Source organism: Lepus europaeus, chromosome 20, assembly GCF_033115175.1.
Source record: "Lepus europaeus isolate LE1 chromosome 20, mLepTim1.pri, whole genome shotgun sequence".
Lineage (NCBI taxonomy): Eukaryota > Metazoa > Chordata > Mammalia > Lagomorpha > Leporidae > Lepus > Lepus europaeus.
Genome location: NC_084846.1, coordinates 25,611,821 through 25,635,607, shown reverse-complemented (window position 1 = coordinate 25,635,607; position 23,787 = coordinate 25,611,821). Strand labels below are relative to the sequence as shown.

The 23,787-nt window shown below is 42.9% G+C and overlaps 1 protein-coding gene and 1 pseudogene across 3 annotated transcripts in view; one reads left to right on the top strand and one right to left on the bottom strand.

Annotated features, from left to right (window-relative positions):
- The window catches only part of SP4 (Sp4 transcription factor), a 90,244-nt gene that overhangs the window by 23,297 nt on the left and 43,160 nt on the right, over positions 1-23,787 (bottom strand). Inside the window, exons 4-6 of one of the 3 annotated variants that reach the window (XM_062178677.1) lie at positions 7,816-8,044; positions 4,775-4,888; positions 1,356-1,555 (exon numbers count right to left, since the gene is read on the bottom strand). In XM_062178677.1, coding sequence (XP_062034661.1) covers positions 1,356-1,555; positions 4,775-4,888; positions 7,816-8,044 — 543 coding nt within the window. The other 2 variants (XM_062178678.1, XM_062178679.1) reach the window with 2 other exon arrangements.
- Positions 17,739-18,983, top strand: LOC133749941 (ADP-ribosylation factor-like protein 2-binding protein; annotated as a pseudogene).

Below are 23,787 nucleotides of genomic sequence, written 5' to 3'. Positions count from 1 at the left end.
TCCCGGTCGGGGCACCGATCCTATCCCGGTTGCCCCTCTTCCAGGCCAGCTCTCTGCTGTGGCCAGGGAGTGCAGTGGAGGATGGCCCAAGTGCTTGGGCCCTGCACCCCATGGGAGACCAGGAGAAGCACCTGGCTCCTGCCATCAGAACAGCGCGGTGCGCCGGCCGCAGCGCGCCTATCGCGGTGGCCATTGGAGGGTGAACCAACAGCAAAAAGGAAGACCTTTCTCTCTGTCTCCCTCTACTGTCCACTCTGCCTGTCAAAAATTTAAAAAAAAAAAAAGATGTCAGTACTTGCTATAAACCTACAGTAATTAAAATGGGTGCAGGGCCGGTGCCATGGCTCACTTGGCTAATCCTCTGCCTGTGGTGCCGGCATCCCATATGGGCCCACATGGGAGACCAAGAGGAAGTGCCCGGCTCCTGGGTTCGGATTGGTGCAGCACCGGCCGTAACGGCCATTTGGGGAGTGAACCAACGGAAAGAAGACCTTTCTCTCTGTTTCTCTCACTGTCTATACTCTACCTGTCAAATAAAAAAAATTTTTTAAAAATGGGTGCAATAATTTCTGAAATCCATGCACACATTCAAAATGTTCACCAAAAATGCATATTATTAAGAAACTTTGCATGGATTTCAAAAATTTTTGCACCAAAATAAACATCTTTTAATTCCACTTCCCACAAACTTTTTGAAGTCCTTTCGTATATATGAACTTGGGCAGAGCTCAAAACATAACTGATGTTATGATCCTCTAACAAATTATGCTTGAAACACACACAAAACAATGTGTGAGTATGTTAGTGTTATTAGATTATTATTAGATCTGTGAGTATTAGCATTATTAAAAAATGTACCGAAAACGTAAGACACATTAATTCATGGTAGCTGTTTTCTCTGAGAGATGGAAGGGCAAAGATGATGTTGAGTTTAGTTAGAAATGATTTGTTTTATTTAAAAATAACAAAGTATAACTTTGAGTGAGGATTGGGGAATTTTTTGGATTTGTTTGAAAAAGAATGAAGGTCACCAATATCATAATTCAACTTTATTTTTACCTACTTAAACATGAAAATGTGAGTTCATCATGCAACAAATACAAAACTGTAAAAAAGGGAACAGATCCCAAGTCATGTAAATATGCTGATAAAGCTTACAAAAAATAGAATAAAATGTTTCTCTGAAATAAAGTATAGACTTTTGATCTTAAACACCTTCCATATAACACCAGTGAATTTATTTCTCCTGAATCAGCATATTTCCAATTTGTGAGTGACAGCTGACCTATCATCAAAACTCATCTAAGCACTGAAAAAATAAGTAAAAGGCACAAGTCCTAAGAAAGCCAACTAACCTGTATGGGTTCTTCTGTGTCTCTGAAGCTCATCACTCCTGGTGAATCTTTTGCCACAAAACATCCAGTTGCAGACAAAAGGTCTTTCTCCAGTATGCCAGCGAAGATGTGCTCGTAGGTGAGATGTTTTGCCATAAACTTTACCACATCCTTCAATATGACAGATGTGCTGTTTCTTTTTTCCTGGTTCATTACTGCCTCTAACAACAACAACAAAGCCAAATATTAATTACACTTCCTGGCACAGCGCTCACAATACGGAGAAATAAAGGGAATCAGGTTAATTAACTGATGCCTTTCTGAATGGGTTTTTTGATCATGGTGCCACAGCCCAAGTTAGAATCAAAAAATGTTCGATTAAAGAAAAAATAAAGCAGGTCCAAGTACCAAACACAGAACGTCTACAAAACTGTGTCACTCTCAGAGAGTTTATGCTCTATTATGGATTCCGTGTTCCTTTCCTGGTAGGTTCTTTCTTAGGGAAGAAATAATCTCTTTCAGCTTTTCAAGACATTTGAAGACTTTCCTCAAAGCCCAAAGGATGGCTAACTCCAGTGAACAGTGTAGGTGTGGGCTTCCATCTCAACAGGTCAGCGAGAGGAGTGCCAGGGCCCTGCTTTCCAGTGAAACTGCTAACAATGACAGAAACAAAAATCACCACTTAGAGTCTCTAGAAATGGTCCTAAGAGCAAATAGTAGCAAATTAAAAAAAAAAAAAAAAAAAAAAAAAAAAAGTTCAAGAAAACGTAACAGAACATGCAAGCAATGTGAGAGTCTTTGATATTTGAACCGAAACTCATCCTTTCCCTTCCCACCTCCATGACACAGGAACACTATAGACTGCTACAGCCAAGAAAAGGTTCCCATCTTCTTCCTACGGTCAAAGGACAATTTTCCAGAAGGGGCAGGAAGCCAGCATTTCTCATGCTACCCAGCTACCCTCTGCTGAGATGATGTTCTAGGTGAGTACTGTTGAATGGTACCTTTCCTTCTTTCACCTAACCCCCAACCCAGCACATCAGGTTGTACCTGGGATGTAACGTGATGAAAATGCTGTGGTCTACATGACCTCTGACCTGGCTCATCCCCAGTTCATAAACTGGAATTTCTATGCCAGGAGCAACAAGCCAAGAAAATCTGGTGCTGCCCCCAACACCAAGCACTCAGCTTCCAAAGCAAAGAAAGGTATCATTGTCTCAACACCACGCCTGACCCAAGACTCAGAATCCTGGCCAGAGAAAGAAGTGCACCATAAAACAGGGTTCTAAGTCTCTTCCCAAAGAACAGACTTAATTTGCAACAAAGTATAGAGAAGTTCAAGCCTAAAGGTGCTCTCAAAAAAAAGGTGGAAATTGCTGTAATTTCCACTGGGAGGAGACTAATGGATCCACTGGAGACAGAGGCCAAACTGGAGGCCAGCTGCTTTGCCCAGGTGAGAAAAGAGGAGCCCTGCTATGGTCAGGATAAATCCCAAACACAATGATTCTTAGAAAATGCCAGTAGGAAGAACAAGCCTTTAGCTAGAGAGACTGGGAGCACTCAAATTAATAGAATCTGAAATGGAAAAGGGAATATAAAAAAACAAAGTTTTAAAGGAATACTATGAATAATTCTATAATAATCACTTAGGTAACATCTAGATGAAATGGACAAATTTCTAGAAAGACACAAAATATCAAAATGGACTCAAAAACAGTCAAGCATAATAAATAACAGACTGAATTAATAATCAAGACTGCCCACAGGAAAAGCCCAGAACCAGATGGCTTCACTTAAACATTTAGTAACATGAAACATCTTAATAACACCAGTTCTTCACAAATTCCAACTGAAGGGAATACTTCCCAATCACTCTATGGAGCCAGTATAACTGTTACCAAAACCAGATAAAGACAAGCAAAACTACAAGAAAAGCAAACTAAAGACTAGTGTCTCTTGTGAGTATGGATATAAAAATCCTCAACAAAATACTAGTAAACTATACGTAGCAACACATGCAAAAAAATTATATGAGGTACTTCAAGAACTGTGTGGAAAAACAGAATCAAAACATAAGTCTATTTTGTTGAAGAAGAATTCTGAAATCCATGCATGGCTTTTCCATGAACATTTTCCAAAAACTTTTTGGAGGCTCCTTATATATCATAACCAAGTTGGCTTTATGCCAGGAACACATACGTGCTTTAATAGCTGATAATCAATTAACGTAGCAAACTATACTAGCAGAACAAAAAGCAAAAACCAGCATTGTGGTGCAGTGAATAAAGCATCCGCCTCCAATGCTGGTATCTCACATGGGCACCAGTTCGTGTCCCAGCTGATCCACTTCTGATCCAGCTCCTTGCAAACAGCCAGAGAAAAGCCGCAGAAGTTGGCCCAAGTGTTTGGGCCCCTACCACCCACATGGGAGACCCGCATGAGACTCCTGGCTCCTGGCTTTGGCACGATCCAGTGCTGGCCATTGTGGCCATCTGGGGAATCAACCTGTGCATGATCACTGCCTATTTCTCCTTCTCTCTCTGAAACTCTTGCAAAATAAATAAATAAATAAATAAATAAATATTAACAAAAAAGGCCATGTAATCATCACAACAAATGCAGAAAAGCACGAGAGAACCCAACATCATTTTATGATAAAAGTGTTCAACAATATAAGAATAGAAGGGTGCTTTCTGAAATTAAGGGCCCCAGAACTAACATTACACTTAAAACATCAGATGCTTTCCCCAAAAAAATTAGAATAAGGATGTGTACTTCCGACACTTCTACTCAACGTTGTTCTAGAGAGAGTAATTAAGCAAGAAAAACAGACCTACTCCAGAATGGAAAAAAATAAAACTATTCATAGATGCTATGATCTTACAAAACATACAGTACACAAAATCAACATATAAAAATCAACATATTTCTATAAACTGAATATGAACAATCATGTTCCATTTACAGAAGCATCAAAGAACAGAGGGATAAATTTAAGGACAGCATCTTACATTCTGAAAATTATAAGACATTGATGAACAAAATAAATAAATAAAATTTGAGAAGATCTAAATAAACAGAATCAAAACTTAATATTCTTAAGTATGCAATACTCTGCATACTGATCCTACAGAGTAAATGTAATTTCTATCAGAGTCCCATCTGGCTTCTCATAGGAACTGATGATCTGATTCCAAAATTCACATGGAAATGTAACCAAAACAATTTTTGACAAATAACAAGTTCTGCTTTTGAAAATTATTACAAAGGCAAATTAAGTAATCAGACAGTGTGGTACTCAAATGCAGGTAGATAGAACAAGACTGAGAGTTCAGAAATAAACCCATGTGTCATGGTTAACTATTTTTTACAAAGATGCCAAGACCATTTAATGGGGGAAGGACAGTCTTTTCAACAAACGGTGCTGGACAGACCCTTACCTCACACCATATGCTATGGTTTGGATGTTGTTTGTGTCCCAAAGGTTCATGTGCTGAAAGCTTGGTCCCCAGCATGGCGATGTTGAGAGTGTTGGAACCTTTAAGAGGTGGAGCCTAGTGCGAGTTAATCAGGTCACTGGCGCTGTCCTCAGAAGGGATTAATGTTGGTTTTGTAGAGTGAGTTAATTCTTGCAAGAGTGGGTTATTATAAAGCAAGGTCTCCCCATGCACTTGACTGTTCAGAGGCAGGCCAGACAGAACAAGCCAATCTTGGACTCTGAGCCTCCAAAACGAGGAACTAAATAACCTCTCTTCTATAAAATTACCCAGCTTCAGGTACTTTGTTATAGCACCAGAAAATGAACTCATACACCATAAACAAAAATTAATCCCAAATTGACAAAAGATCTAAATATAAGAACAAAAACTACAAAACTCTCAAAAGAAAACTAGGAATCTTCATGATCTGAGTTTTGGCAGTGGATTCTTAGATATGACACCAAAAGCAGTAGCAAGCAAAGGGGAAAAAATTAGAAAAAACAGGACTTCAATAATTTCAAAAGACACTATCAAAACAGTTTATAAACACAACCCACCCAATGGGAGACCATATTTGTTAAATCATGTATCTAACTAAGGGACTTATATCTAGAATATGTAAAGTACTATTACAATTCAGTAATAAAAAGACAAACAATACAACTAAAAATGGGCACAGGATCTAAATATTTCTCCAAAGATGCATAAATGGCCAACAAGCATGTGAAAATATGTTTAACACCAATAAGCATCAGGAAAATGCAAATCAAAACCACATGCAGATACCAGTTAGACCTACTGTGACAGCTATAATGAAAAACAGATAATGGCAAGTGTTGGCAATGATATGGACAAACTGGAACCCTCATATATGCTCGTAGGAATGTAACATGGTACGGCCACGTGGGAAAACAGTCTGGCAGCTCCTTAAATGGTTAAACATCGAGTTACCACACAATTCAGGGATTCTGTTCCTAGGTATACACCCAAGAGAAATGAAAATGTGTGTCTACATAGACACCTCTAGACACATTTATAGCAGTAACACTCATAATCGCCAATGGGTGGAAATAATGTAAAAGCTCATCAGATGATGGGAAACACAAAGTACTATGTGTCCATGCAAGGGCATACTTCTCACCCAAAAAAAGGAATGAAGTAATGACCATGCTATCATGTGGCTGATCCTCAAATATATTATGCTAAATGAAAGAAACCAGTCACAAAAGACCATGTATGATACAGTCCATTTATAGAAAATGTGCAGAATAAATACCTCAAAGTTGAAATTAATTTAGTGGTGGCTGAAGACTGGGAGAGGTAGCGAGTTGACAGTTAAAGAATACATGGTTTCTTTTGAGGATAATATAATTGACAGTAGTGGCAGCTACATAACTTGGTGAATGTATATATTTTAAAAACTGAATTGTAAACTGTAAATGGGTAAATAGTATGTTGATTTTTTTTTTAAATAAATGTTTCTTTTTGTATATTTGTGGAATGAGTGAGTAAGCTGAGAAATGAGAGACTCCTATCTACTGTTCATGCCTCCCATGCCCACAACAGACTCTGGCTGGACCAGGAGCTGAGAACTCAATGCAGATCTATCACCGGGGTGGCAGAGACCCAAGTACTTGAGGCATTATTATAGTCCCACAAGACCAGCAGCCGTGGTCAGGGGTCTGGTGATGTGGTGCAGGATGCCAGTTTGAGTCCAGGATGTTCCACTTCTGATCCAGCTCCCTGCAAAAGAGCTGGGGGAAGCAGCAGATGGCCCAAATATTTGTGCCCCTGCCTCCCATGTGCCTCCTGGCTCTGGTCTGGCCCAACCCCAGCTGTTGTGGCCATCTGAGCAGTGAATCAGTTGATGGAAGGTCTTTCTGTCTCTCCCTACCTATCTGTATCTCTGCCTCTCAAATAAATAAATAAATCTTAAAAACAACAACAATAACAACAACTGTAGTCAGGAGTGAAGTCAAGTATTGAATACAGGTACTCTAGTAAGGGGCTGCAGGCACCCTCACCAGCATGTTAACTGTTAGGCCACATGCCCACCTCTGATGTGTGAATTTTTTATCAATAAAAGTGTTTTGGATTGGAGCTGGAACTGTGGTATAGCAGATAAAGCCACTGCCTGCAGTGCTGGCATCCCATATGGGTGCTGGTTCAGGTCCCAGCTGCTCCACTTCCGATCCAGCTCTCTGCTATGGCCTGGGAAAGCAGTACAAGATGGCCCAAGTCTTTGGGCCCCTGCACCTGCGTGGGAGACTCAGAACAAGCTCCTGGCTCCTAGCTTCGGATCAGCGCAGCTCTGGCCGTTGCGGCCAACTGGGTGTGAACCAGCAGATGGAAGACCTCTCTGCCTTCCCTTCTGTGTAACTCTGATTTTCATAAATAAGTCTTTTGTTTTTTTTTTTTTTGGACAGGTAGAGATAGTGAGAGAGAGAGAGACAGAAAGAAAGGTCTTCCTTTTTCCATTGGTTCACCCCCCAAATGGCCGTCACAGCCGGTGCACTGCAGCCGGCATGCTGTGCCGATCCGAAGCCAGGAGCCAGGTGCTACCTCCTGGTCTCCCATGCGGGTGGAGGGCCCAAGCACTTGGGCCATCCTCCACTGCCCTCCTGGGCCACAGTAGAGAGCTGGACTGGAAGAGGAGCAACCAGCAACAGAACCCGGTGCACCAACCGTGACTAGAACCCGGGATGCCAGCGCTGCAGGCGGAGGATTAGCCAAGTGAGCCCTGGCACTGGTCCATAAATAAGTCTTTTTAAAAAAGTGTTTTGGAAATTTATATAATAAATGAAAAAAAACCCATTTTAAAAAACAGCATAAGGTACAAAGTAGAGGACCATTCCAATGCCATTCCTGGAAGAGCCCAACTTAATTCCCTCGTAACAGTACATCTCAATTTCCAGGCTACAAAGGTAGTGAGTGAGGTTCCAGTGATCTAAGTACCCACTATGCCTCCCAGAGACAGAGAGAGTTGAAAACAGAGCATTTACCTGCCTTCTCCTTCCCTGCAGTTAGGACAGGAACACGCAACTCTTCGAAGCCTCTTGCCAGGTTGCACCTCCTGGTCGGAAGTTTGCTGGCCTTGCTGCAAATGCACTTGTGTGAGTTGGTCAGGACTAACAGCACCTATCGTGGCATTAGCAATTCCTCCAACAGCTACGGTTACAGGAGCTATAGTAGCCTGCTGGACTTTTACTCCATCTTGTCCTTGCTGCTGACCTAAAATGGAAAAAAATAAAAGAGAGTACTCTCATATTTTCTATTCCTAAGGAAATGATATATAAGAAGCATTCCCCGTGGACACTGTAAAGCTAGCATATTGTTTTCTAATAATTTGTATAAAGTACAAAAGCAAAGGGGTTAAGGACTTACATTATGCCAGTCCTCCTAAATAACATTTTTAATCAGTGGCTCAGATCCCCTCCTTCTGCAGTTGAGATTATACATCAATCATTTAACTTTCTTTGCGGCAAATTTCTCTCTCTGTAAAATGCCACCCACCCACCTTCCTGAAATACTGTGAGCGTTAACCCCACATCTGAAAAGGCAGTTTGAGATCTTCAGGTTAAAATGCTATATAAACACAAAGCATCATTACCATTTCCACAGGAAGCAAATGTCTCACACCAAGAAAACACAGGAATGAAAACTAACTGAACAAAGTATTAAGTTTTATAGACAATTCTCATTTCTAAGTAGTTTAAACAAACACTTCTGCTGATTAGTCATTTTTTTCAGTATACACAGAGTTAAGTGATCTTTCATATGTCAAAGACAATTATGGCTTATTTTCAATACACTAACAAGACATTATTATATAATTTATATAAGACATTTATATATAATAATATATAATATAAAGGATATTATTCCTTTATCCACTCAGGTTATATACTTAGATTTCATCTCTACTTATGAAAAATTTGGCTTCTTTAATTATGGATAAATTATGACCAAAAAAGTCTATTTGCACAGCTTAATTTCATCCTGATTTACAGCTGAGTAGACTTTATAATTTACCCTTTCTTCTTCTTAAAAAAATTTTTTTTTATTAAAGTTGTATTTGAAAGGCAGAACATCAAAGAGAGAAAGCGAGAGAGAGGGAGAGAGAGAGAGAATATCTTCCATCTGCCGGTTCACTCCTCAAATGACTACAACAGCCAGGATTGTGCCAGGCCAAAGCCAGGAGCCAGGAGCTTCATCTGAGTCTCCCACATGAGTGGTAGGGGCCCAAGTACTGGGACCATCTGCTGCTGCTTTCCCAGGTGCATTAGCAGAGAGCTGGATCAGAAGCAGAACAGCTTGGACTTGAACTGGCGCTCTGATAAGGGATGCTGGTGTTGCAGGGGCAGCTTCACAGATGGAGCCACAACTGTGGCCTCCCACCCTTTCTTTCACACAATTCTCCAGTCTACCCACTAGGTGTGAGAATAACAAGTATGTGAATGAACTGAAAAGAAAGCACCAATCTTTGAAGGAACGCTCCTACCTCAGAGACTGATGTAAGGATTCAATAATTCTCACAAATCCCTTTTCACAGAACCAGACCCAGAGTTGGGTTCCGCATGTTAACGACTTTTAGTCTCTAATGAATTGAGTGGCAATATAAGATTAAAATATGCCAGCAGAGACAAACATGTGGGTCCTGGGTGCAAACTGTAAAAGGGTTTACTTGAAAACTGTACTTGTTAGTACTTAAAACGCATGGTGCAACCTAGAGAAGAAGGTCAAAATTATCAACTGCAGGAAAAAAGCACACATTTTCTAAACAAAGAGCCCACACTTTTCAACCTCTGACCTACCCAAAGCCAAACTCACTTTCCTCCGTGTATCCACAGTACTCTGAACCCTTTGGTAGTAGCCACAACTAGAACACATTGGGGCTGTCCCTTGGCATCTGTGGGAGACTGGTTCTAGAATGCCCACAGACACCAAAATCCTTTCTACAAAGTGGTGTAGTATATGCATGTAACCTAGACACACCATCTCACATTCTTCCAAATGCTATGTAAGCACCTGTTATAAGGTATTGCTTAAGGAGGAATGACACTGGGGGGGGGGGGGGGGAGTCTGCACATGCTCAGTACAGACATCACTTTTTTCCCCAAATAATTTCAATCTGTGGCTGTTTGAATCCTTGGATGTGCAGCCTGCAGATACAAAGGGCCAACTGTAAAAATATTTTGCCACTGTTTCACTCTAGAGTGTGTCTCACTTTCTCTGCTGAAGTTTACATTTTTATTCACCTATAGGAACATGGTGTAATAATTCAATCAGAGCAAGTGAAGCCAGAAGTTGTGACCTCTACATACTGACTGCCCTCAAGTTCTTGTCCCCTGTCTGCTTTAAAGAGTTGTTTATGAAGATCCAGTTGACTTTCCCTGGGTGAAGGCTTTATAAATTGTGAAGCAGTATATAAATGTAAAGTATAATTATGCCACAGTGTATCATGTAAGTACACACAAGTTTAGCACAAGCATTAAAACCAGATCCTGTAAGGATGACTTAGCTGAGGCAAACCATTCCAACTACCGTGTCTCTGAAAGCACTGTGATAAACATATTCCCAGTGTACTGAAAAAATAAATTAACAGCAACAACAAAAAAGCATTCCTGGAAAGGGGAGTCTGTCTGAAGAACCCTACACAAAATCTCTACAGCATGGTACGATGGAGGTGCAGGTATGCCAAGTTGGTATTTTTCCACCCCCTAATGCCATGAGCTATTTCTGGCCACAGTTTTTCCAGCTATTGTTCATGTAACAGCCTGTCATTCATCTCAGGCTGTAATCATATTTAAGATGACCTTCCTTATGCTAATGAACTGGAGATCTCTGATGCCTTAAATCCCTTGACCATTTCCTTGAAAGGGTCCTCAAGCCCCCAATTATGAGCATTTATTTATCCAATGCCTAAACAACCTAGCAAGTAATTTCAGTGAATACTAGGCAAATCATATTTGAATTAATACATTTAAGCCTGGGACTGGCTTTGTGGCACAGTGGGTTAAGCCACTGCCTGCAACACCAGCATTCCACAGGAGCACCTGTTCACATCCTGACTGCTCTACTTCCCATCCAGCTCCCTGCTAATGTGCCTGGGAAAGCAGTGGAGGATGGTCCAAGTGCTGCCACCCAAGTGGGAGATCCAGATAAAGTTCCTGACTTCGGCCTGGTCAAGCCCTGGCTGTTGCGGCCATTTGGGGAGTGAACCAGAGGATAAAAGATTTTTCTGTGTGTGTGTTTGTCTTTCAAATAAATAAATCTTTGTGTGTGTGTATATATATATATATATATATATACACACACACACACACACGTGTATATAAGTATATATTTAAGCCTGGTAACGCTGACGTCTTCACCAAGATGTCTCACAGACAGTTCAAGTTCAACATACTGCTAGTTCTCTTTCATTCCCACTACTACTAGTAAGTCACCAAACTTTGTACCAAAACCTCCAAGGCCCTGCTATGTTTAACTCCATCAACTTCTCACACCTCATCTTCTCTTAGTCTCTCCTTTGTATACTCGGCTCCTGATACGCTGGCCTTTCCTCTGGTCCACTAAGTCCATTTCCTCCTTTGGGAGCTTGCACGTGCTGTCAAGGCCCAGATCTTTGCACAGCTGACTCCTTAGCAGTACTCTGGTCTCAGTTCCAATCTTTCCTCTTTAGAAATGCCATTCTTGACCACTCCATCCAGAAGTGGCTCCTCTCACACCACCTCTGCATCACCACCTAGGGTCATCTTACTTGTCTCAAATTACCTGGTTCTTTATCTACTTATTCTGTCTTTACCTCATTTCTTAATGTTAAATGTTATGAAAGCTGGAATGTTTGCTATGTTCACTGATGTCTCTCTAGTATCTGGAACTGTACCCAACATACAGTACCCACTCAATTATACTGTGTTAATAAAGGAAGTTTAAAAATAGGAAATTAATCCATCCTTCAATCTTACTTCTACTATGTTCCTGCTTTGACAAATGCTATTCCTACTCCCTTATTACCCACACTCAAAATCTTAAAATGTCATCTCTTAGGCTACTTCTGTACCCATTACATTCCACAGTTGTCAAGTTATAAAGGGGCATGTATGTACTAGCTCTTGCATTTATCTTTTCTGTTGCCAACACCATCACCCTGACCCAGGCTCCTACTTCACACCTTGACCAGCCTAAATTGACCCTTCTTCCCATCTTCAAACTGTGGCCAGAAACACCAGAAAGCAGTGTTATGACCATACCACTCCCACACTCAGTAACTCTCAACCATTCCCCAATGACCAAGAATCTAGTATTCAAAAACTCTACCACAAGAACGTAGCTCCTGGTTCACAGACTTTCTGTTTTTAAATAATATGTATTTGGTTGTGAGGAAGAGAAACACAGAGGGAGAGACAAACAGACACACCTTGACCTAGCTCCTATCCACTGGTTCACTTCCTAAATTCCCTCAGTGGCTAGAGCTAGGCTAGGCTGAAGCCACAGGCAGGGAACTCAATCCAGGTCTCCATGCGCATGTCAGGAACCCAATCACTTGAACCCTCACTGCTGCCTCCCAGGGTATGTGTTCGCAGGAAGCTGGAATTAGGAACAGAGCCAGCACTCAAACCCCGTCACTCTGACAGGATCTGGGCACCTCACCCGCCAGGCCAAACACCTGCCCCCGCTGACCTCCTCTTAGCAGCCAAACCCAATGTGTGTTTTCTCCATGAACATTGTATGACTGTTCTGCTGCACTAGACACCACTGATCACTCCCTCCTCCTCAAAACAACTCTCATTTCCCACATTCCGTGAAACCCCTTCACTAGGAAAACTCATCCACACTGTGTTCCTTTACTCTCATCCCCTTCCTCGCCTCAAACTACTGCAATTAGGCAGCCATCCTATCGTGCTGCTAGATGTCATGACAGAAGGTAAGTAATGACTCTTGGCTGATAAACACAGACACCTTCCTCGATCTTACTCCAACTCTGGAACCCTGAGCTGCCACGCCCACTCTCTTCTGGAAATGGGCTCCTCCTGTGCTCCACTGACAATGCTCTTCATGCTGCCCCTGCTTCTCAGGCCCTCCCACTTACTAAACTCTTGCCACTCTTCTCTCCCTCTCCCCTCACACCTCCCACATGTGTACCCCCTGCTCACCTCCCAGGAAAGATTTTCATCCGGATTTCGCACACGCAATCTAAGAATCAGCAGGTTGATGACCTTTCTTTCTTTTTTTTTTTTTTTTTGACAGGCAGAGTAAATAGTGAGAAAGAGAGAGACAGAGAGAAAGGTCTTCCTTTTTGCCGTTGGTTCACCCTCCAACGGCCGCTGCGGCCGGTGCATCTCGTTGATCACTGATCTGAAGCCAGGAGCCAGGTGCTTCTCCTGGTCTCCCATGCGGGTGCAGGGCCCAAGGACTTGGGCCACCCTCCACTGCCTTCCCGGGCCATAGCAGAGAGCTGGCCTGCAAGAGGGGCAACCGGGATAGAATCCAGCGCCCCAACTGGGACTAGAACCCAGTGTGCTGGCGCCGCTAGGTGGAGGATTAGCCTGTTAAGCCACGGCGCCGGCCAAATTGATGACCTTTCTTAACCTAGTTTTCCCTCACTGTCCAAATGGGAGACTTGGAAGTCATTCACCTCCACCTCCTTCATCTGCCACCACGGTAGCTACCATCTTATACCTACTACATGCTCGGGCACTTTACTGGATTTTTTAAATATATTGTTTCATTTACTTTCCACATTCCTATGGGATGAATACCAGTGCCCCAATTTCAAGAGGAGGAAACTGAGATCCAAAGGGTATATCAATCACGCGAGGCCATAAAAAAAAAGACAAGTGACAGAGCTGGAGCTGAGATTTGAATGCCAATGTATTTAATTCCAATGGCTATTCTCTTTCCACTATAAGTTAATTAGTGGTTCCCATTGAGTCTAACTCTTACAAACATCTCAGGACTGTCCGTTTTCATCATCCCTACTGCTTGTACGTTACGTCAGCTTTTTCCCTTCTGATATCCACACTGCAGACGCAGTTCCCTAAGAAAGTCAATGGGGACTCTGTATGTGCATAATGAGGTCAACATTCCTGAGCACTGGATGGGAAGCTCCTTGAGATCTACCTCCTCAGCTCCGTGTGGCACTTCTGCTCTCCTGCTGCCACCGCCTACAATGCAATCCCATTCCCTCTAAGGTGCTATGCTTGTCTCTGGGCCTTTGAATAACACAGCAGAAATCCAACACATCCCTCACTCTAAATCTCCATCCTGCTTAGTCTGGCAAGAGCCCATCAGTTCATGTGCCTGTCCTTTGTGATGTCTTTCTAGTAAGTTCCTCTCTAAGTCTCGGTTGTATAGTTGTTTCCAATGTCCCCATAGTAGCACGTGCATAATTTTACTGTAACAATGAACAAGCCATATGGTAAATATATATTACCTAAATATCATCAGTTTACTTTGTCTTTCCAACTAGACTGTACATTTTTGGTCTTAATAAGTTAAGTGTGCTTTCCTGTATTTTCTGTTCCTGAAAATATACTATCTGGGAATGTTAGACTTCTGAACCAATGACTAGCCCAGGTGCTAGTGAATGCTATCACTGTGTTGAATTAATATTGCATGATTGATTAACCAGAGAATAAAATTCGCATTGATAATACCACTACCAGTCACAAGTGAATCAGAAAAATCAGGACTGTTTAAAACAAAACAAAACAAAACAAAACAAAACAAAAACAAGCATGGGAAAAGACATTATATAGGAAAAATAGCTGGTTTGCTGGTTTGGCTGTGTATTCAAGTTGTCCAGTCAAAAACGGCAATAAAGATGCCCAAATAGGCTGGCGCCGTGGCTTAACAGGCTAATCCTCCGCCTTGTGGTGCCGACACACCGGGTTCTAGTCCCAGTTGGGGCGCCGGATTCTATCCCAGTTGCCCCTCTTCCAGGCCAGCTCTCTGCTATGGCCCGGGAAGGCAGTGGAGGGTGGCCCAAGTCCTTGGGCCCTGCATCCGCATGGGAGACCAGGAGAAGCACCTGGCTCCTGGCTTCGGATCAGCACGATGCGCCGGCCGCAGCGGCCATTGGTGGGTGAACCAACGGCAAAAAGGAAGACCTTTCTCTCTGTCTCTCTCTCTCACTATCCACTCTGCCTGTAAAAAAAAAAAAAAGATGCCCAAATATACAAGTGTGAGAAACTGTGCCAATGACAGTGCTGGTGGTGATGTGAAAGGGTAAGTCATTACAGAAACAAACTACGTATTCACAGCTATAAAGCACTGTCATCACTGGAATGTGTGAAAACAAAAGTGATTTATTATCTCTTTGATGAAACTGATTTCTAGCCCCTCTCCTGTTACTGAAATTGTTTTTTAAAATAATTTCTAGATAACCCAAAGTTGCTTGGCATGGTAACCTCTGGTGGAGCACACTGAGGATGGCCCTTCTCTCTTTGCTTGGAGCATTCTAAGGCTGCCTGGAGCAGCCAAGTTACCTTTCTTAGTCCTCATTTGTTTCTGGTTCTGCCCCACTTTGTTTGACTACAGAAACCGAGCCCAGGGTAATGGGGCAGGTGCTTGGTTAAGTGGTAAGGTATCAGACTGCTAGACATTCAACATTAGAATGGGTACTTGTGGGAAAATTCCTTGTGTCTCACAAACTTTCCACTAGTATCAGTTGAGTGGTCTTTTGTCCTAGTATAGTGAGAGCTGAGACATTTTTTAAGCTTAGAGGAAGAAGGAAAAGTAAGTTTATTTAGAAAGGAAAATAGTGTATTCCATAGATGAGTCTAGTGGATTCTGAGAGAAGGGGTACATGGTTAAGTCAACAAAGCACGACTACGACTTGAATTTTAGAGTACTTAACTCCATGCAAGATCTCAAGGACTGGTGAAGTCAGACTTTAAATATTCCTGTTTACACTGAACAGGTACCATCTCTTTTTTTTTTTCTTTTTGACAGGCAGAGTGGACAGTGAGAGAGAGAGACAGAGAGAAAGGTCTTCCTTTGCCCTTGGTTCACCCCCCAGTGGCCACCACGGCCGGCACGCTGCGGCCGGCGCATCGCGCTGATCAGAAGCCAGGAGCCAGGTGCTTCTCCTGGTCTCCCATGCGGGTGCTTGGGCCATCCTCCACTGCACTCCCAGGCCATAGCAGAGAGCTGGCCTGGAAGAGGGGCAACCGGGACAGAATCCAGTGTCCCAACCGGGACTAGAACCCAGTGTGCCGGCGCCACAAGGCAGAGGATTAGCCTATTGAGCCGTGGCGTCGGCTGATACCATCTCATTCTGTCATGAATTTTTTTTTTTTTTTGATAGGCAGAGTGGACAGTGAGAGAGAGAGACAGACAGAAAGGTCTTCCTTTTGCCGTTGGTTCACCCTCCAATGGCCGCCGCGGTTGGCGCGCTGCGGCCGGTGCACCGCGCTGATCCGATGGCAGGAGCCAGGGGCTTATCCTGGTCTCCCATGGGGTGCAGGACCCAAGCACTTGGGCCATCCTCCACTGCACTCCCTGGCCACAGCAGAGAGCTGGCCTGGAAGAGGGGCAACCGGGACAGGATCAGTGCCCTGACCGGGACTAGAACCCGGGATGCCAGCGCCGCAAGGCGGAGGATTAGCCTAGTGAGCCGCGGCGCCGGCCTATTCTGTCATGAATTATCTCCAACTAAAGCTGTTCAAGGCAGAGGACATCTGTGTGGCGTTGTGCCATTTGTCCGTCAGATATTAAAGTTCCTGGCACCTGGAACTTACTCCATGAATAATTGTTTCTTAAATAAAGTGAATGATGATCTAAAACCTAAACAGTTTTTAAAGAAACAAGGGGAACAGTGTATCACAGGACTACTAGGTGACAGCTGGTTAGCAATACACATATGGCTACAAGATGGGTAGCAAGGTAAGAAACCGAGAGTGGACACTGACCAGTTTCCTCCTGCTTCCCTGACGGGGAACTGAGGTGACCTAGAGCAGATCCCAGAGTGTAAACTGCAACCTGCTACTGAAACCACGGTGCTGCTTCTTGCTCACGTATCAGATTTGTCCTCTAACACTCGCTACCCCACACTCAGCAACACCTTTTTTGAGAAGAATACTCTTAAAAAGCACAAGTAAACATGCCAATAAGAGGATGGGCTAGGACTTCTCCCTCTGTACCCAGATGAAGGAAGGTGTACAGCCTGGTGTCAGATAAAAGATGTCAAATTTCTTTTTCCTCTGATTTTAAGAGCTGTGCACGCTGACCACAGGTGCCCATGGAGGGAATAAAAGCAGCCTCCCAGTAATTCCTCTCAGATTATCACTATTATCATTTTGATATACGTGTTTCTTATCCTTGATCAGTGCCTTTCTGTTAAAATTTTTTTTAAATTTATTTATTTGAAAGGCAGAGTTACAGAGAGGCAGAGGCAGAGAGAGAGAAGTCTTCCATCTCCACATAGCTGCAACAGCTGGAGCTGGGCTGATCCGAAGCCAGGAACCTGGAGCTTTTTCCAGGTCTCCCACGTGGGTGTGGGGGCCCAAGGACTTGGGCCATCATCTGCTGCTTTCCCAGGCACAGTGCAGGGAGCTGGATTGGAAGTGGAGCATCTAGGACTTGAACTGGCACCCATATGGGATGCTGGCACTGCAGGCTGTGGCTTTACCTGTTAAGCCACAGCACCAGTCCCTCAATGCCTTTTGATACCCAAATATTTCTACCTCACAACTCCATATTCTAATCTTATTTATTTAATAATATAAGCACTTGCGGGGTGGGGTGTGACACCAGGGGTCAGTAACTGACACTGTGACCTGTGGATGTGGTATGCACAGAGCAGGCCAGCAGGGCTCATAAGCCCAGCCAGTGTGTGCCCAGAGCCAGGCAGACCTCACGCACAAGCTGCTGTTAACAGACTGCAGCATGGACGCCGACTCCAGGATGGCAGTCCACCATGCTTCCGACGTGGCTGGGGCTCTGTGGACAGAACACAGGCCAGGCCCTTTCACCTGCAGAGATGAACATGGCAACTGCAACGGACACCATAGAGGAAGGAAGCTTCACGTGGTCCTTCTCCTTGGCTTCTGATGCAGAATTTGACAAGGTGCTTGGGTATTTACAGGAGATTTCATGGATGATGAGCATCAGTTATTACAAAGAAAGTTCTTGGGGGATGGTGCTGTGGCACAGCGGGTTAACGCCCTGGCCTGAAGCGCCGACATCCCAATGGGCACCAGTTCGAGACCTGGCTGCTCTACTTCCTTTCCAGCTCTCTGCTATGACCTGGGAAAGCAGCAGAAGATGGCCCAAGTCCTTGGGCCCCTGCACCCATGTGGGAGACCCAGAAGAAGCTCCTGGCTCCTGGCTTCAGATCAGCACAGCTCCAGCTCTTGCGGCCAATTGGGGAGTGAACCAGCGGATGGAAGACCTCTCTATCTGCCTCTCCTCTCTCTGTGTAACTCTTTCAAATAAATAAATAAATCTTAAAAAAAAAAAAGTTCTTGGACAAGGACTACCCAGAATTTGAAGATAAAGAAGTGAATAAATTCACCTCCATGCCTGTTTTTAATGAACATATTTCTTTGGTAGAAAAGTATATTGAAGAACAGCAGTGGGACCAGACCTCTGGATTTTCCCAACATGATAGCATCATGGCGATGAGGCGGCGGGTGACACACTGGACTTGCTTCTCACACGCACAGATTTTCTGGCTTTTAAAGAAATCCTTCACCGGCGCCGCGGCTCACTAGGCTAATCCTCCACTTGCGGCGCCAGCACCCTGGGGTTCTAGTCCCGGTCGGGGTGCCAGATTCTGTCCCGGTTGCCCCTCTTCCAGGCCAGCTCTCTGCTGTGGCCTGGGAAGGCAAAGGAGGATGGCCCAAGTCCTTGGGCCCTGCACCCACATGGGAGACCAGGAGGAGCACCTGGCTCCTGCCTTCGGATCAGCGCGATGCGCCGGCCGCAGCGGCCATTGGTGGGTGAACCAACGGAAAAGGAAGACCTTTCTCTCTGTCTCTCTCTCTCACTATCCACTCTGCTTGTCAAAATAAATAAATAAATAAATAAATAAATAAATAAATAAATAAATATCTTTCAGGACTACAGAGCAGAAGTTTGGGCACTGGTCTCAAGCAGTGGTTTCGTGGTGACATCACTGTGCAAACTGTCTTCTATGCCAGTTTCCCAGAACAGTCTGTGACTCTAGGCAATGAATGGAATCGTTTTGGATGTCACCAGCTCAACAGGCTCAAGAGCCTTCAGGCAAGGAGATGGCAGAAGCACACATTCTGGAAGGACTGCTTCTGTACCACAGCTCTTCATTCATGGTAAGTATTAATTGGCAGAGATGGGGTGGGGGGTGAGGGGCTGACTCCTGGCTCTTTCTCCTCAAACGTTTTCTTGTATCATGTAATGCTAGTGCTCCTAGCATCACCAACTAGACGCCTCCCCCAGAGGTTTCTGAGTCGGGTTTCTCTGGAGCGAGCCCATGCCAACACCACCTGAGATACCCTTCCCCCAGCACACACGTCAGTGTGTCAACAGAGTGAAGAGCTCATGCTCAGGAACCTTTGTCCCAGCAGGCGTGGCTGCATGACTCTTCTTGTGTACTCAGTAGCTCTTTCTTCCATGGTCAGAGTTTTAGCTCTTAGGCTTCAATGGGGGTTTTGATTTCTCTATGGTGTCATGGGAGCCAGTTGTTTGTCTTAAGGTGTTTGAATCTCTCCCATCACAGCATGTCTTGGCTATAGGGATCAAATGACAGAAATGTTCTTTACCTAAAAGCCACACATGAAAATCGACTTCTAGTCCGTACATTTGCAGTCCCTGTATCACTATGTCTTCTGCTGTTCCTCATGGAGTCATGCTGCTTCTACAAGTCTCCTGTAAGCATTATTTTTGAAAAAAAAAAAAAAATTTTATAATTGGATATACAGGTTAACCTAGTGGATGTGATCTTGGAACATCCAATTACCACGTTAAACAAAAATACTATATGCCACATGCTTTTCAGCTGTTAGGGCTGTGAAGGCTTTCTATACTGGCATTCCTATTTTATTGTATGTTGTGTGCTACAAATAGACTGAAATCTATCCTGATATTTTAGCACATTAAGTATGTGCGCACATTTATTTAAAATGTTTTCTGTATAAAGTGAACCAGTTCCTTAGGTTTTCTTTCTGGGAGCGCAGGGACTCTGCTATCTCTTTTCCTGTCAAAATCTCTTTTGCCAAGATGGTATTCCACTGGTCTAGTCAGCAGAAGCAGGAGGCAGTAAACAGCATTACCCGTCATCTGTCTGCTTTGGTTTAGTACAATGTTTGGTAGAGTGTTACTGGCCAGAAAACACACATGTCATTCTGAAAGAAGGAAACACACAGTAGTTCAATTCCCAGGATATAGCTTTGATTTTTTTTTTAAGCTAAAAATAAGCTTCTGTACTGACTTTTCACTTGCTGATTCTGGTTTTAAAAAATAAGCTAGAAGCTATGTGTTTTTCCTTATTGATGTATCACTTACTAAAACTAAATACCTATGTACCATGGGAAAAATTAGTATAAATTCTGTTATAATATAATAATCGTGTAATATTTCATCAAATACAAATACCATGTAAAAACCATTTTATTTCCAAACATGTATTATAAGTTACACATAAGTAACATAAATAATGAGCAATCTGAACAAAAACATTTTTTCTAATTATTTCTATGGGACAGTCTTGGAAGTAAAATCACTAGATCACAGGATATGAAACATTTGTAAGACTCCATATAGGGCTGGTGCTGTGGCACAGCAGGTTAAAGCTCCAGCCCGACGCGCCAGCATCCCAAATGGGCGCCAGTTCTAGTCCTGGCTGTTCCTCTTCCAATCCAGCTTTCTAGTAGGCCTGGGAAAGCAGTAAAAGATGGCACAAATCCTTGGGCCTCTGCATCTGCATGGGAGATCTGGAAGAAGCTCCTGGCTCCTGACTTTGGATCAGTTTAGCTCCAGCCATTGCAGCCATCTGGGGAGTGAACCAGTGCATGGTTCTTTTTCTGTAGCTCTGTCTTTCAAATAAATAATAAATCTTAAAGAAAAAAAAAAGATTCTATACAGGGCTGGCATTGTGGAATAGCAGATTAAACAGCCATGTGTGGCACCAGCATTCCAAATGGGAGCTCCGGTTCAAATCCTGGCTTCTCTGTTTCCAATCCAGCTTCCTGCTAACGTGCCAGGGAAGGCAGCAGAAGATGGCCAAGTACTTGAGTTCCTGTCACCCAAATGGGAGAAAAGGATGGAGTTCCTGGCTCGTGGTTGTTGCATGGAAGATAGAATCTGTGTGTGTGTGTGTGTGTGTCCCATCCCCATCACTCTGCCTTTCAAATAAATAATTTTTAAATAAAAAGATTGCACATATCACAAAATTACAGAGGTATACAGTTATACTCATTACATTTCCACTAGAAGTATTTGAGAATATTGTTGTATCTCATGCACAAGATAAGAGTCGGCAAGAATTTTAATAACATTTAGTGCACAAAAAATTACAGTCTCACTGTGGTTTGTAACAGAAGTTAGTCCTATTTATACCTGTAATATTCTATATTTTCTGAAGATCTAACCCAAAAAAGTTAAGATTAAAAAAAAAGTTCTATACAAGAGATATTTACAAGGAGTAACGAAAATGTCAGGTTCACATAAGATTGTTATTTACAAAACTCTAAAAAAGTCTATAAATCATCAGAACTTAATATGGTATTTCAGCAAGATGGTCAAATACAAGATCAACACAGGCTGGCACCGCGGCTCACTAGGCTAATCCTCTGCCTGCGGTGCTAGTACTCTGGTTCTAGTCCTGGTCGGGGTGCTGGATTCTGTCCTGGTTGCTCCTCTTCCAGTCCAGCGCTCTGCTGTGGCCTGGGAAGGCAATGGAGGATGGCCCAAGTGCTTGGGCCCTGCACCCGCATGGGAGACCAGGAGGAACTTTGGATTTCATCTTAAGAATGCTTTGCTTTTCCAGTTAATTGAATAAAAGATGATCATTCTCCCAATAGCATGCAAATCTCAATATTCAGTATTACTATAAAATCTCTTGACTTTATTTAAGGATGTATATATTTTATATTGACCTTATGTTTTGTGATTGCTAATAAAAGTTACATTAAACTATTGAGTTCTTGCTTGTGTTTTAGTATCACAGTTCCTTCTCAGAAACTGAGACCTTATTACATATTTACCTCAACAGTCACCATCCAGATACTGTAAATCTGTCCTGAATATATTCTTTATTGTTTAGGATTTGAAAATTATCCACAGTTCTTTGTTTACTACTTAAAGCTAAAATTTTTATACAACACAAATCTGCAAGCATCCTTTGGGGAGAACTTAGTAACTTTTCTCGTTTTTAAAGAAATACAGAAAATGGAGTTTCGATATATTTTTATTTTATTATTTTCATTTTATTTGAAAGACAGATAAAGAGAGATCTTCAGGCCAGCGCCGTGACTTAACAGGCTAATCCTCCATCTTGCGGCGCCGGCACACCGGGTTCTAGTCACGGTTGGGGCCCCGGATTCTATCCCGGTTGCCCCTCTTCCAGGCCAGCTCTCTGCTATGGCCCAGGAGGGCAGTGGAGGATGGCCCAAGTGCTTGGGCCCTGCACCCCATGGGAGACCAGGAGAAGCACCTGACTCCTGGCTTTGGATTGGCGCAGCATGCCGGCCATAGCAGCCATTTGGGGGATGAACCAATGGAAAAGGAAGACCTTTCTCTCTCTCTCTCTCTCTCTCTCTCTCTAACTCTGCCTGTAAAGAAAAAACAAAAAACAAAAAGATCCACACAATAAATGAAGTTTCCCTCACATCAGCAACAAACCAGTGAAAAAGAAAGAAACACACTGTCTACAGCAGCAGTGATGGTCCTGACAGCTTGAGAATACCTGAGAAGTCATCTAATCAGAATGCACAAGATGTTGAAGAACATTAGGAAAGGGCATTAAAATAAGACTCAAACAGAGAGAAACACACATTCTTTGATGGGAATAATCATGAATGTAAATGTACTAATTTTTCTAAAATTACTATATAAACTGATACAACCACAACTTACATTTAAAAAATTTCCATAATGCTCTACTGATTAAACTTGTGAAAAATCAGCCACATAGACTTTGAAAAAGTACAATAAAAATTTTATAAGCTCCAGAAATTAAAACAATGTGGTAACAGATGCCTTAGTTGTGGTTTAAAACAGCAACACATGACCTACAACAGATACATACACAAAGGAGGTTCAAAAAGTTCATGGAAAAAATGGAATCCCAATAATGGGCATTTCCCACGAACTTTCTGAACCTCTGTGTGTGTGTAAATTTAGTGCTAATACAAATCACACCATGAATCAGCAGGAAAGGAGGAAATAGTCACATGTCTGGTTTGAGGCTACTGGCTACCTGGTTATGTACAGAGAGCAGAAGGTTGACATCTGAATCACACTATTCACAAAGGAATGCGCTAGCAGGCTTTTTGAAAACTTTGATTGTAGAAACGAAAAGGAGTAATAAAACAGTAGTACTGGAAGAAAACACAGAAGAACCAGTCTTCTTAAACAAGACTTCCCTAAAAATGGTAAAGGAAAATATTGATAAATTTGATTATATCTGAATTTAGATTTCCTAAGCCATATACAATTCCATCCTATCACCGCTTAGATAGAAGTCTATGGAATCACTCCATTCTTGATGCTGGTCCTTTGTACATACTCCACTAACTCTGCTGACTCCCACTTCAAACTGTATCCAGAATCCACGCACTTCTCCATCATCCCCTATGACTTGCAAATTTATCCAAAACATCATTTTCTCCTGCTTACCACCATAGCTTCCTAACTAGCCACTCTGCCACCAATGACCTCTCTTCTGTAACTTCGATGGCTGCCAGAGGATCACTCTAAAACGTAAAGTCTGATCATGCCACTCCTTTGCCAAAATCCCACAATGACACTCCAAAAGCCTTAAATCGACT